Source organism: Gymnoscopelus microlampas (genome assembly GCF_963454915.1).
Source record: "Gymnoscopelus microlampas genome assembly, chromosome: 5".
Lineage (NCBI taxonomy): Eukaryota > Metazoa > Chordata > Actinopteri > Myctophiformes > Myctophidae > Gymnoscopelus > Gymnoscopelus microlampas.
Window position 1 is genome coordinate 38443969 of NC_139942.1, and position 15780 is coordinate 38459748.

At 42.1% G+C, this 15780-nt stretch overlaps 1 protein-coding gene across 1 annotated transcript in view; it reads left to right on the plus strand.

The window, feature by feature from the left end:
- The window catches only part of LOC311044653 (3',5'-cyclic-AMP phosphodiesterase 4B-like), an 81429-nt gene that overhangs the window by 10892 nt on the left and 54757 nt on the right, over positions 1-15780 (plus strand). The window contains exon 2 of the mRNA XM_084056362.1: positions 3739-3983. Within this exon, the coding sequence (XP_083912488.1) occupies positions 3739-3983 (245 nt within the window). The remainder of the gene's footprint in view (positions 1-3738; positions 3984-15780) is intronic.

Genomic DNA, 15780 nt, shown 5'->3' on the forward strand with positions numbered 1-15780 from the left:
ATGTTTCTATATATCAGTGGTGCTCAATTTTTTTCATGTCAAGTACCCCCAAAATTATATGTATTTGGCCGCGGACCCCCATCAAAATATTTTGTTCCAGGGACCCCCAGAAACAAAGATTTGAGTTAAAAATGTCCGCTTTAAAAATATATATATTCAAAGATTTGCACACACTTTCACTATTTTTCAAAAATAGCAGATCTACAAGCTCGTGCCGCGCTATGAGCTTGTATATCTGCTATTTTTGAATAGCCCAAAGTGTAAAATAATGCTTTTTAGCTCAAATCTAAAAATTATACAGTTCCAGGTCTTAATGGGTTAATTTACTCACTCTAATGAGTCGGAGGGAATAGATCCAAGAAATGGTGTATTTGTTAAAAGGCAGCATATTCATAAATCAGCCTTGTCTAGTTCGTCCGTGGAATTGCGGTTGTTTTTATAGCTGCCGGGCGGACAGGACTGTGTTTGGGTTACTGAATCAACATGCTCTGTTCAAGTCCCGGTTGAATACTCATTGATGTGCTTCTCTGCCAAGGCCATGATGCCTCACTTTTTATTTATAATGTTTCACTTGCTGTTTGATGTTAACTCGGTAATGGGCTGCTTTGCTGATTTTAATTATTTGGTTGAATATTTTTGGATGTCCCCGTGTTCTCTTTTGGATCAAAGCAAAGTATAATATTGTGATATGTCGTCTCATTCTGAGTTTTAACACTACTGTAATAGATGGTTTATGATTGTCTTACAGTGCCCTCTAGGGGTGTGTTGGTGTAAATGTAGGCCTAAGAAAGAAATGGAAATTGTTGTCCAATGTAGTCCATTAGACTTATGAATATATTGTATGATGAATATACAATATACAACAATTTTCTTTATTATTCTGAGAAAAAAATGAATGTTTGTCTTTAGATTAGACAAGACGACATAGTACCAAACCTAATCGCTTTACCAGTTGCCAGCCAGATTAGCAGCCTGACATTTCTACTTGTCCAGTTGTTAGTGGCCTAGTTTTTATTCTTATAGTAACGGCTATTGAAAATATATGATAACTGCCCCATTGGAATGGATTGCCGGTTAGACAATACATTTAGGATTGCAAGGTATTGTAGGGCAAGCAAGGAAATTACTCGTAAAAACCAAAACAGACAGAATTACAACTTGTTTAAAATGAGTCTGTCTTTCTGGCATTCCTTACAATTTCATACAAGTACTAGTTGTTCCTCATGCAAAAGAGGTGGGCTTTGGTATGGATGTTTTGTGGATTCATTATAGCACTATATCCCAGACAGTGGGTCGGGACCCATCTTTGGGTTGCGGAGCAATTTGTATGGGTCTTGAGTAAATATTCCCTTTTTTAAATTGCCGACATCTTTAAAAAAAAGTATAAGAAAAGGAAAAAAAACAACATTCATAAATTCAAAACAATTCCAACTTTTTCAAAAGGAAAACAAATCTAATAATTTCCATAAATACATTTTTTAAAAATTGTAATAGTGAAAATAGCCGATCTACAAGCTCACAACGCGGGTGAAGCGACGCATTGTGAGCTTGTAGACCTGCTACTTTCAGTAGTTTGGGTCCCGGGGTAGTCTCGCGTGGCCAGTTGCTTCAAGTGGCCAGTTGCCACAATTTTCAAATGTTTCCGGTCATACAATCTGGGACACGGAAGCTCTGATCATGATTACAATATAAAGCGGATGCTAAGCCTCCTCTCCACTTCCGTGTCGTCTTTAGAGTCGTGCAAATTTATCCTAGTATAAATCAAAATCACCTAAGCATATATAGATCGATGCTAAGCAGAAATGTAAAATTCTCTTGGGTCTTGAGCTAAAAAGTTTGGGAACCACTGCATTATAGTGCACATGTCTTTCTAAATAAAGTGCTTCAATCAATCAAACACACTTGCCCACTTGCAATACCCTCACAGCCCACCAGTGGGCCCTGGCCCACAGGTTTGGAATGTCTGACATAGGGTTTCAGTGGTTAACCCAGGACAACAACAACCAAGGAGACAAAACAAGGACCCAGCATCTGTCCCATGACGTCCACGATGACACACTGCTGACCAGAACTGTCAACATTGTCACTTAAAAATATGGGGCTTTTTTTTATGTAGCGGTTTCACCCAAGTTTTAAACTAGTCAAAATGTCAGTGTCCACCCACCCCGCAAAGGTTAACATGCATTTATGAAACACAGTACCCTGCTTATTTTCCCAACACAAATGACTTGCATTAAGTTCATTGCAGGACAGTAAAATGAAACGGTCAAATTAAATGAACCTCAACATCAGTCAGTTTGATTTTCAAAGGTTATATTAGATTAAAAAGAAAAAAGATAAAGTATAGTTCATTCCAGTGCCATAACAAATTCGTCTCTGTTCCTCAAAGAGTTCAACAATCAATGCAGTTCATAGTTCCTTCAATGAAAGGAACCAACCCTCATCTGCAGTTCACTGATAGCATGAACCCTGACTTCAATATTATACCTTGCTTGTTGTGAGTGAGTGACTATTGTGACTAGTCTGAACACAGGGCCTTCAACTTGTACTGCTTGTTGTGACTATTGAAAGAGTAAACAATTTGCCTTCAACACGTGCTGAAACTCTTTCTAACTAAACTCTTTCTAACTCGATATCTATCTCCTGTCTGCCATCATCTGTAAGTTCTCATGCTTTGAATACCTTGCCCTAGTGCTTAAAGCTGAGCCATCGTATTACGTTATTCAGGCACCCAATGTCAACATTTCTGGTGACATTATTGACTGCTCAGTGCTCATTATCACCAAGTATGACTGACTCATTTTGAATAGAGATTTAACATTCACAGTTAAACAGTGCTTGACTGGAATTCATGAATGTACTGGGCAGTCTAAGTTTTTTTTGTTTTCTTTTTTAATGCAAAGCATTTTGTTTTCATTTTGCTTCCTTTTAATGCATGTCCTGTTCCGTCAGTGCTGTCTAGAGAACTGTGTCCATCTGTCTTCGTCTGGAGCTAATCTGGCAAACTGCTGGACCGATCAGTGACAAAAGTCTTGTGCACACAGCCAGTCGATCATATTATGTACTCCTGCAAATTTACATGTTTTATACTTTTTTTAAATATTTAACTTTTCCTCATTTTAATGCAGTCAAAGGGGCTCTGATCGGGCTGAAACCTTGCCCATATTTGGAGTCATACATCATATATAAATGATGTCATAGACCCACTGACATCACAGATGACTGATGCACAGGGCAGGCTGGCCACATGAAGTCCAAGATCCACATTGGAACCGTGCATTCCCATGTGGATGCAGAGATCCACATGATTCCATTTGTTTTATACCTAATCTAAAGCACTTTGAGTGCATGTTTTGTATAAAAGGTTCTATACAAATAAAGTTATTGATTATTTAATTATTTTATTCATGGGTAATAGGGAGGTTCTTGCCTATGAACAAGGTAGTCAAATCGATCAGCTTCTGATCAGTGCAGACACAAGTGCCCCAATATGAACAAAGAGCTTCACAAAACAGACTTTTTAATGTGGACTAGTAAATAATGTAAACATGCAATGCATTCAGTTTTATGTAGTGTATCTGCTTGGCACTTAGAAAACCTGTTCGATCTGCAACAATTCCTTGTTTGTAAGTCTACTTTGACTCAAGTACCGGGGATTGAGTACTTTTTCCACCTTCGATTCATAATGAACATGTAATGTTTACCCTGATTTTCCTTTGTGTCCCATCGGCCTGTCAGGAGACTCCGGGGATGCTGTTCTCCGCCGGCAGCACTCTGGGCGTGGACCTACGCCGGGGCTACCGCCGTTTCTCCGGCAACCTGCAGCTTCCTCCGTTGTCGTGGCGGCAGATGGAGAGGGACAGGGAGAGAGGCAGGTCCGTCTCCCTCACCCCCGAAGAGGAGAGGGGGGCCCGAATCCGACCCACCAGCCTGCCCATCACCACCCTGCCTCGCATCGACATCACCCAGGCTGACCCCAACAGGTGAGAGTCGCCGCTATATACAGTACAGCAGGCTGCTCACAAATTACTTTGTCTGCCTGATCGCAGTTATTTGAGGTAATCGCAGTTATTTCTTGCATAATCGCCAGAATCGTTTCCATTCATCTGTATGAATTCATCTGTTGAAAAAATTGCGGAAAGAGCCGATCTACTGTACAAGCTCACAACTTGTTTGGCTAATATTACATTATTTATTATGATTAATGATACCTGTCATCGTTGAAGTAATTTCTTTGTAAAATCTGCCCCCCCCCCCCTTTTTTTTTACAAAGCCTAAAAGGCAAACAGAAATGTAATTATTACCATTAAATTGTTAATTTAATGGTCATTTAATTACATTTAATGGTCAAGTAAAATGTCATGATCGTGACAGCCTTATTCGCAGCAAACATCAGAGGTGATGACAGTGCTTCATGGTTGTTTGCTTTGGTCAGAATTTGGACAGAATTTATTGAGAGGATAGCCCATTGAGATGCAGCATCTATGCTTTGGGTCATACAATGAGTCATAGCACAGAGGGCCTAGCCATTTCGTTTCACATTCTTCAGCGACCAAAGTTCTCTGAAATGTCTTTTATTTAAACTTTTTCCTTTCCTTTGAATCCCTCTAAAGACAGATTTATACTCAGTAGTTGCGTGCCTGTGTTGCACATTGAAAATACTCAGTTCTACAAGCTCACAATGCGTCACACCGTGGCACGTTGTGAGCTTGTAGATCTGATATTTTCAATGTGCGACACCAGAGAGCAACTAAGTATAATTCAGGCTTAACTCACTCAACATAAAGCACTTGCCACTATTGAGCACGGGAATTATATTGGCTGCTACCTGCAGACTTTTATCATCTTTTCTGACAAGCTCACTAACGCTGGTATAAAACTAGCTATTGCAATGGTCTGGAAGCATTCCTTCTGTTTAGATATGACATTAAATGAAATGTCTACTGATGATATACAGTACATAAGTATTTGTTTATACTGAGCTTGGGTGTAGGTTGGACTTCTTCCACTCCTGTCATCACAGCCTTGAGTATGGGAACTGTTGAGCTGTTCAAACACCAAAATGTATATAACATTTATTGTTTATAAGAATGCCAAAAATTAAATAGGTGCTGTTTCTTAACATGATTTGAATTTGAATCCAGCATTTGATTTAAAATGATCTGTTGCCATGTCTTTAAGAACCTTTTGGTTTGTTTAGTTGCTGTATGTCAGTGGTTCTCAAAGTGGGGTCCAGAGACCCTCTGTGTTCCTTGAGCGGCTTCCAAATGGACCCTTACAGGTCTGTAACTCTGAGAGCGTACAAATGGAACCAAATGGACCCTTATGGGTTCCATTTGTATTTTGTACACTATCAGGGTTACGGGGGTCATTGAAATTAAAAAGCTTGAGAACCACTGGTGTGTATTACTGGCGGTGACGCTTCACAGCTGTGTTGTGTTGAGTTTCTGACGATCATTGATTAGCCAACCCAGCTTGCGTCGTGTTATTTTGTAATCTTTGGGGGGTGACATCACATCCTCTCGGGGCTCGACTGAAACCAGACACTCGCCAATCACGGTCAAGCCAAGATCTGTGAGAATCCCACTCCGTCTGGTAGCTTTAAAAACCCTTGCCACAGCAGAGTGAATATCACTCTGGGAATGGAGAGATGTCAAAAATGTGTCAGCAAGTGATTGAGGGCAGTGATATTTAAACTTTAGAATAGTGTGTGACGTTGACTGTTGTGGAGGGAAGAAACCGACCGTTCAGTTTTCCACTCCTCCGACACTGGACTGGACACGGGCAGCTTTTTAAGCAGGAGTAGTAGTGGAATGGAGTGCAGTGTTGTTGGAAGCATGGAGCTCATCCTAGACCAGGAGGAGCGCGGTCGCATTGATCCTGTCAGTCATCATCACGGTCAGAGTGCAAAGAGTCTGACAGCTTCGCCTCTCAGCTCCCCCAGGTGCTTTCGCAGGCAGGCTGGCAATAAGGATCTGCGCCGTTACAGACGCTTCACTGTAGCTCACACTTGGTAAGGATTTTAGAAACTTAGGCTATCTTGCGTGCCGCCTTACCCCTTATGCCTAAACTTTTTTTGGCATTTTTGTACTATTTTGAAAAACATTTTTAAATAGTAGATTAGCTATTTTAACTATTTTAAAATGTTTTTCAAAATAGTACAAAGTGCCAAAATAGTTTAGGCATAAGGGATAAGGCAGTGTAAGATAGGACCCGCTGTGTAGTGTGTGTGCTATGCACGTGCATGCGTGAGAAGAGAGAATGATATGACAGAATTTGACAGTATGACAGAAAACAAAAGTCATTTTGGATTAGGCTTGCAACTATTGATTATCTTTTTAGAGATTATTCTATTGATTACTTTTCTGATTAATCAATGACTCATTGCAAAAAAATCTAATGGTTTCTTCTTCTTTATAATTTGACTAATTTGATAAGTCTGCTTAACCAATTGACCCTTGTACTTTGTCATAGAACAGCGTTGCATAAAAATAGCTAAAATAACCGATCTAGAAGAAGCTCACAACGCATGGCATTGCGACACGTTGTGAGCCTGTAGATTGGCAAAATACATTTTTTTTTATCTTTGATTATCATTTTTTATTAAATCAAGTATTTTTAATAATTGATTAAATTGATACATTTGATTAAATGTTGCATCCACATTTTAGATAGTGCGTGGGTGTCAGAAAGAGATGACAGAGATTGTGCCATACTGTACTTAAACAATTTTACTTTTATCAGATAAGACACGATAACAAAAGCGTAAGTGCAGTCTGAGGTTTTATTCAAAGGAATGTTCATCATAATTGAACAGATGGTAGTTACACTGTTGACGAACTGCATCTTTGATAATCATTTTTGCAATGTTTTAACCACGCCATGTTGACTTTTGTTTTTGCTAAATTATTCATGTTTCAGTTTTAAATGTTCAGCTGAACTTTGCAACGGCATGACAAAGTCACTTATTTGCATACATGATTCAGCCTACTAAGTAATATTCCATCAGAATCATTTAGAGGCCGAGTCAGAGTCATAAGTGAAATGTCACAGATAGACTGAAATGTAAAAAGGCTGTTAAGAGAATGAAATGAAAGGGCATGTGACATTTATGAGGTGCACAGTGCACACTCACTGAGCAGAATTTCAACTTTCTGCAAGAAATGACAGTATTCAACCTGGCTTGAACTGAAATAGAGGCCCAATAACGAAAACGTTTATCAGTAATAATTGTATCAGTAATAATACTCTGGATGTAAAAAAATATACTTTTATTGTATTCATTTCAAAATGATAAAATACTGCTGCCCAAACAAAACAGAATGTTGCCATCCAATGTGGTTCTGGATCTGGTGTTGCAATGTGTAAAGTGTTATTGTTCAGATACAATCATTTCCTACATCTCCACCAGGGTCCCAATGTTTTTCTTTCTTTTCATTTTTTCCCCCAGAAGATTTTGAATGCTGATTTGTTGAAAAGCATCGCCCAGTGTGAGTATTTTTGTCAGGGAAATGTGATTATTGTGTAACACTTCATAGTATCATTATCTGGCATTTGAATAAACATCCAATGAGGCCCTTAGTTTCACTTGACCAAATACACAGGATTCAGTACATTTAATTGAGTGCTGTACTTGCGATGCGAGACTGTGGTCTAGCTAGCCAACACCAACTCGGGACTTCTTGAGCTCTGCAGTGTTGTTAGCTCCGCTGTAGCGCCGCAGTGTGTCTACGTTGATGGTGAGCCTCTTTCCTTCCTTTTTTTGTGCCCTGTGTTGGCTCCCACTGAGTCGGTTTGCCTGCCACCAGTTCCAGGTGCCTGACGCAGTGCCCAGCCAGCCTCATCCTTCTCTCTGCCCTTGTCTGTAACCCGTGGTTGGTCCCTGTAGAGGTCCACATTTGTCTGATGTGGTCCGCCTATGTGTCACCTAGTGCCATTTGTAGCATTCTTGTGTAGTCTAGACGCCATCCAGGGCCCATTCCTGCTGTGCCGTGAGCGTCCCTGTCTCGGCCCCATACAGCAGTACTGAGAATGACTCCACTGTTGCCACAAACAGCCGCCTATTGAGGTTTTCTCCCATTTCAGATCACACACACTCTCCTCATCCTATGCAGGGCAAGTGAGCGCCGATATTAAAAAAGAAAAGGGAATTTGTACTTTTGAATACTTAAAGGTAGGGTAAGTGATATTTTTTGGTATTTTTTTTCTTTGAAAGGTGACAAAATTTAAGCCAATCAGGAGAGGGCATTGAAAATGCATTTTCTGTTAAATAAAGAGCTGGAGAGACCTGGGAGACTCCTTTTACTGCACAAACACTCTATAGCAATGAGTACTATCAGAATATATACCTATTTTAACAAAAGTAAATCACTTACCCTACCTTAAGTTTTTTTTAAGCATCCACTTTTGAATATTTATTTTCAGCAAGTTCTGCAGTTCTTTAACTTGAGCACAAATTTGACAGAGCAACTTCCACTTGTAGCTGAGTAATATTTGACCAGGATTATCTACTGTATACTTTGACTCAAGTACTGGGGGTTGAGTATTTGTCCACCACCATGTGTATTCCCTGAAGCTTGTTGATTGGCGTACTGTGCTGTAGCAGTGTGGTTTTGGTGAAGAAAGAACAGCCAGTGTGTCTCCACCCTCCTCTACGCTGATCTGTTTCCACTCAGACAACAATGGATGTCTCTGGTTTCGCGTGGCCATTCAGACATCGCCCAGTCACACTCATCTAGTTAGCGCAGAGACGGGCTTGGACGTGCCAAAGGAAAACGAAACAAAACAACAACACTGACATCTGAACCGTCTGAACTTTCACTTTTCTATGAATTTCAGGATCTGTTTTGTATGATGATGGGCAGATTTTGAAATGTGGTCATTTCATAATTTTCCATGGTTGACTCGAGGCCACAACTGTTTACTTACAGTCTGTGGTCCCATGCCCCAGTCCCCTCTATCTACTGTATATTGTACTTACAGTCTGTCTGTACTCTGCCCCAGTCCCCTCTACCTACTGCATGGTACCAATAGACTTACAGTCTATTGGTACCAGTTGTGTGAGCTTGTAGATCTGCCATTTTAGAAAGATTTTTGACACATTTTGAAAACAGTAACATGCCCAAGTCCCCTCTACCTACAGTATACTGAAGTTCCTCCTTTTGTCAAGCCCTATATTTCCGACTCCTTTTCTAAGCGTCCTTTAATTTTTGTTAGTCCTTTTTAGGAACAGGGCAGGGGCATCATTTGGGGTCCCAGGGGATGGTGGAAATTGCTTTTTAACGTTGTGCAACAAGTGTACAGTTGCAAAGAGCAACTCCCAGCACAAGCTTTGTAAACAGTGAGAGGCAGTTTTTGCAAGGAAGAAGGAGAGGAAGGGACTAGTCCCTCACTGTGCTACTGCACTTACTTTCCTTTCACACCACACAGCACCCCACGTCCATTCAATTCAGCCCAATTTAGTCTGTTCATCTACTAAGTAGGTTGTTAAAATGTCACCATGCAATCACAATGGACTGGAGGTTTCTTTCTTTGTGGCCATCTTTGGTACACGCACACACCACTCCCCTCTCTCCATGAGGCTTTGGAGCCGATATACAGTATAACAGCGTTTAGTTTGAATGCACCACACATCTGGAACAAACTCGCACAAAACTGCAGCTCTGCTGCAACTCAGTCATTTTAAATCACAGCGGAAAGCTTTCCGTTTGCCGCGGCCTTTCATTGAGATTTATTGTGTTATTCTTCTGCGCTGTAATACCTTTTCTTCCTTTTTACTGAATTCAAATGTAATTTGTTCCCTTTGCTTAACGTTTTGTGTACATTGAATTGCCTTGTTGAATAAATAAACTGCCTTTGGAGCAGATGCATGTGCAGCAAATGGGCATGCTGTGGGAGAGAGGCTGACGTGACGTGATGGACAAACATGCTGTTTAAGCTGAAATGCAAATTTCACACACTGTTTCTCAATGTCTGGTTCGGAAACCACCCATGGGTCCAAATGGACCCTACTGTCTGTAAATCTGAGAGTGTACAAATAGACCCTTGTGGGTCAGTAACTTTAGCCTGGTAAACCCTCCCTCCGGAAATCTCATTTCCATTTGATTTCAGGAAGGAGTCTGGTCTGAAACGCCTTTCTGCAATAATCGCTGTGGGCTGGAGTTGGGCGGGAGTAATACCGTTGACTGACAACCCCTTCAACCAATGATCGTTTTTCCCCTTCAGCCAATGAGCAGTTCATTTTGACGAGCTCCAGACTATGTGACGCAACGGGACTTTTGGGACGGCCATGCCGAAAATAGGTTGCCTTATTAGGATACATGCGTGTCACTCCCCGCCCCTGCCGGTTCTCTAAATTTATATTTTTAAATAGGCTCTGTCATGATTAATTGACCACATATATGAAGTTAAACAAATAAATTCTATCCAAACGATATGTTAATAGTAAATTCCGTGCCTCAAAAAAGAAGTTTGAGACCGTTTTAAGAACGAAACTAAGAAGTGACTGCACTCGGACAGCAACAATGGCTGCCGTTCGTCTTTTGTCGGCGGCTCTCAGGCTGCACTCGGGTTCATTCGGGCTCACTCGAACTCGCCACCTGATTGGCCAACTGTCGCTGTCAATCACAGAACAATGAGCGACGACGCTGATAGGCTCGTCGGCTCGGCGAGCAGAGCGATTATTGGAGAAAGGCGTTTCAGACCAGACTCCTTCCTGAAATCAAATGGAAATGAGATTTCCGGAGGGAGGGTTTACCAGGCTACAGTAACTTAACATCTACTGAAAGAGAGGTAAAATATCTGCACGCTGTTTTATTACTACAAGGGCAACGTTTCGGCCTTATACTGTAGGTCTCATTGTGCAGATAGTACCTGTCCTAAATACAGGTATAAGATGGGCACACATTCTCCTCATTGAACAGTAACACCCACTGACATTTCTCATGAAATTGGGATCCATAATCCAAGAGAGAGACAGAGACAGACAGACGGTGACAAGTTGAGGGGGAGAGAGCGACAGAAAGAGAGAGAGATTAAGAGAGAGAAAGAGAGTGAGATTAAGAGAGAGAGAGAGAGAGATCGGCGGAGAGAGAAGCATTCAGATGAACGGAGAGCAAGGGAAACGAGTCCAGTCCCTGGAGTCCGGCCCTGGTCTGCCCTCTGTCCTGTGGTCATCAGCCTCAGCCTACGTCCAGACAGCATGTGGCCTTTTGCAGGACAGAGCAGCGTGTGTATGCGTGTAAGTCTGTGTGTAATGTGTAAGCGTGTGTATGTGCAAGTCTGTGTGCATGTGTGCACACAGCGGATAGAGCGGCCAGTGTTTAGTCATGGCCAGCGAGGAGAGAGGGAGCAGGCGAGTGGAATGGGAGAGGAGGAGAATGTTCAGGAAGTCCCATAGAGGCCGCTCGGCAGCGCACTTTGACTTCAGCGAGGAGGTGCTCGGCCACCTCTCTGCACCCAGGTGACGTTCCACTCCGAGGACAGATGGTGTTGCTTGTAGGCGGGCTTCAACTGTCGATTGTTTTCTTAGTTGATTACTTTTAGTTTGATTAATTGACTAATCAAGAAGCTTGTTTTTTTTACATCATAAATCAATGAATCGATTAACCACTTAAGCATTTCGTCGTGCAGCGATGTGGTGCAAAAATAGTGAAAATAGCAGATCTACAAGTTCACAATGCGGCGCATCGTGATACGTTGTCACAATGCCTATTGCCTATACTGTACATGACCTAAATCGCGATAGATTATTAATTGATACTTTTATTACATTATTGATCATTGATTTTTTAAATAATCGATTACATGTATTCATTTGATGAACTGTGTGTTGCATCTCTAGCTGCTTGTACAGTCATACTGTACTTATTCATACTTCATCGTACAATGAAGGATGAATTAGCTCTGACTCGTGTGTGTGTGTGTGTGTGATTGATTGAGTACATCTTTACAAGATCAGGTTTTATTTTGACGCTGAATCAAGGCATCAACCTGTATGAATGAGGCATCACCAGGCATCACCGTTTTTTTTTTTGTGTTTAAAAAAAAAAAATATCCCACAATTTTGTAACCCATTTTTTCACCCAGTGCCAATTGCCTATGTAATCCTGGGCGCTACTCTCCCTCTGCCAGCCTAGGGAGAGCTCGAACTGAGCTCATGCCTCCTTCAATGCATGAGGAGCTAACAAGCTGCTTCTTGTCACCTGACAGGGGGGAGTTTCCCCGGTTGGACGTAGCGTGTGGAAGAAACACGTTATTCCAACCAGTTCCTTTCCCCTCCATCAGGTGCCCCGGCTGACCAGGGGGAGGCAGTATAGAGACCAGGATTACTGCATGTTTTTTTGTGAGGGTACCTACCCTAGGAGACACGGGGAGAACATGCAAACTCCACACAGGCATCACCAAAGTTTGAAATAGTTGCGTTTATTCGTCACTCTCCCGGTGTGTAAAGGCCTCTACAGTATGTGTGTATTTTGGAATAAGCATATCGTTGCTGTCGGGCAGAAACCTCTTATTTCCATATTTAAACTTTATATTTAAAATGTTTTTTCATAAATTAATGCCCTACTTGATCATACTACAGTGTCACACAAAAGTAGCAGATCCGCAAGCTTGAAACGCGGCACGAAAGCGCCACGTTTTGAGCTTGTAGATCTGCTACTTTTGCCACTTACCTTGGAATGCATTTGGTGATTCGCTTCCAATGGCACTATTTAGTGCCACTGGAAGCCTTTTAATATTGTTTCTCTAGTAGAAACACATATCTATGACAAAATATATCAAAGGCGCCGCTACCTTCACACAGGTGTGATTTTTTTATTTGAATCCTGAAAAGTTTTGGACATATGAAGTTTCCACCCGACAGAGACAATATGCATCAAAATTGTTTTGTTTTGGTAATAACTGACGTCTATTTCTCTCTATTCAATCTATTCAACTGCTCTATTTTGCAGATTAAGGATTTATAGCAAACCCAGGTTGTTAAATACTACTACGGCTTAATGCATGTGTCAGATTAAGGGATTTTAAATGCACCACCATGAGTATTTGTGTACGTCTATGATGACGCACACTGTGCTGGTATACCCTGGTTGACATACGTGTGTGTGTGTGTGTGTGTGTGTGTGTGTGTGTGTGTGTGTGTGTGTGTGTGCGTGCGTGCGTGTGTGTATTCTACACTACAGCGTCCACATTTCACATCACTCTTCCCTGGCAGAGGTGTGGGGTCGTTGAGAGTATCTTGGTGGCATATCTGGTCAGACAATCCCAAGTATAACACAGATTATGGTGTGGAGGTGTGGTGGCTGAATGTGGGTCAAACACTGACATGGTCTGACCGTGGTTCCATTAAGGATAGACGGTGAGCTTGTTGAGTGATTCCTGAGGACAGGCTCATCTCGTGTCAGTGCAGCTGGATTATGATATAATAATAATAATAATAATATTGGTCCCCACTCCTTGGGGTGTTTTGGTCACTGTACTGTATATCTGCACATTAGAGATGCGCGGCTGGGCTTTTGCGTCACCCAAATCCGCATGTACACATTTATTATCCATCCGCCATCCACCCGCATTGATTATATCATCCTATTTATAGATCCGCACCAACTGCACCGCACAGATGCACATGGGACTCTATATGGATATACGTACTTGTACAAACAATGTCACTCACCACTGTCGTCATCGCGATGTAGTGACTGTATACAATCCATATCCATGGTAACAACAAGTCCTCTGTCACTTTTTTTTTTGTTACGACGAGGACGCAGATGTAAACAAAGGGTGCGTTGCGTGCGTGATGGTCGAGGGTCCCGACTTTCGACTGGAACAATAACATTTCTAACGCGATCCGCCATTGCAGAGTGATCGTGCGTCGAAAATGGCTTGTTTTCACCACTGTAAAAAGATATGGAGATAGGGACCTTTTCCTCCAGATCTTTGGAGAGGACGGGAGGTACGTTTTTTTGGACAGGACTTGCATCCGTCCATTCCATTTTACAGTGTCCGAGGATCATTCCTAATTTGCTTTAGAGCGCCCCATGTGAAAAAAAAAATAATAATAATTTTTAACACACGTAGATCTACGGTTATGGCACTCAACGGGCGTATTTGAAAAACCGTAGATCTCCGGTTTTGGCACTCAATGTGTTAAATGAGTTTGGGTTTGTTTCCAGTGGGAAGCGAACGCACAGATGTAAATCCCGCCCACTACATTTGATTGGGTAAAGCACGGCCCGCTTCCTGATCTAAGGCACGCCCACTTGTAGGCCAATGATGACACGTTCTGAACGGGGCTCCCGACAGATTCAGTAGCGCAGCTCTGAATCCGTTCTTGAGAGATTAGTACTACACATACGTGAAATTTGTGCTCTGCGTTTACCCATATTATAATCACCAGGAGCAATTAGGGGTTAAGAGCCTTGCTCAGGGACACACTTCGACACATTGCTGGCCTGGAATCGTACCCGGGACAACCAGGGGCTCTGGCTCCCCAGGCGGGCTCACTTAACACTCGGCTATAGCCGCTCTCAAGCTATGGTTGCTCTGCTAAATGCAGTGGTGGAATAAACATGATGTTCGTGGGTGGATCATGATAAGGCCCCAGCCTAATTTATACTTTGTTTTTATGATATGATAGCTTTCTTCAGTTATTTCTGGCAAGCGAAGCTGTCTTCATCAATTATAAATTAGGCTTTATTAAGAGCAGGTACTACAGTAGGCCTACATCCGAGACGGAAACAAAATCTGTGGCTGTCTGTCTCTCTCACTCTTGAGCCCTCTCTCCCATTCAGTATCTCTCTGTCACACACACAATCTCACTCTCTCTCACTGTAAAATAACACATTCAGGACCGCGAATGAATATTTCATTTAATTTAGGATTACTGGCATATGTTGTCCTGGTTTGTGGGGCCGCTGATCCTTGGACCTCTGCCCTCTAAGCCCAGTCCCACCCATCTGACCTCCGCTTCCTGCCTGGTGATCTGGTTACATAAGTACCCATCCGGTCCTTCACCCCGTTTTTCATGGTGAAGAATGGACTCTGTCTGCCCGTACGTCTGTACGAGCGTTGGACAGACGGAAATGCAAATATCACATTTCACACTCATCCAGTATCGTCCCTATTTTCTCCACAGCGGTTTGGAGGGTTGATGAAACCTAGTTAGAAACTAAACTAACAAAACTACTGACATCAGACAGAGTACCATAACAGATCCCATATCTGAGCTGATTTTGGAGATCAGTCATGGACAGTAGTTTCTTTGGTTCCCCTCCCCACCTCAAAGCACGTTCGTCAGATCAAACGCACAACTTTGTGTCTATGACATCCGTGTCTGACTATGGACTTTGAACAATGGCATGGTCTAGGACCTAGACCTATGCGCGTGGGGGGTGACCCCCCCACGCATAGGTGCATGCATAGGTATGCGCGCACACACACACACACACACGCACACGCACACGCACACGCACACGCACACACACACACACATTTGCTCACTATTTATGGAGCTGACCTATGTTTTTGGAAGTACTTTTTTTTTAAACAGACAAAGGTTGATTGGTTGATGATCTGATTGGTATGATAATTGTGCAAGCCTGCATAGTATCGCCTAATATAGTTGATGAATGTTTTGTGTCTACAAAGACACAGAATCGTCATGGTCATCATGGATTAAAGTTCTCTGTCGTTATGACTGATTTCAGTCATTTGGCTTCCATAGAAGTCAGCATGTCCTCTATGGAAGCATGTCACATGCCGAAAATAGACTATCTA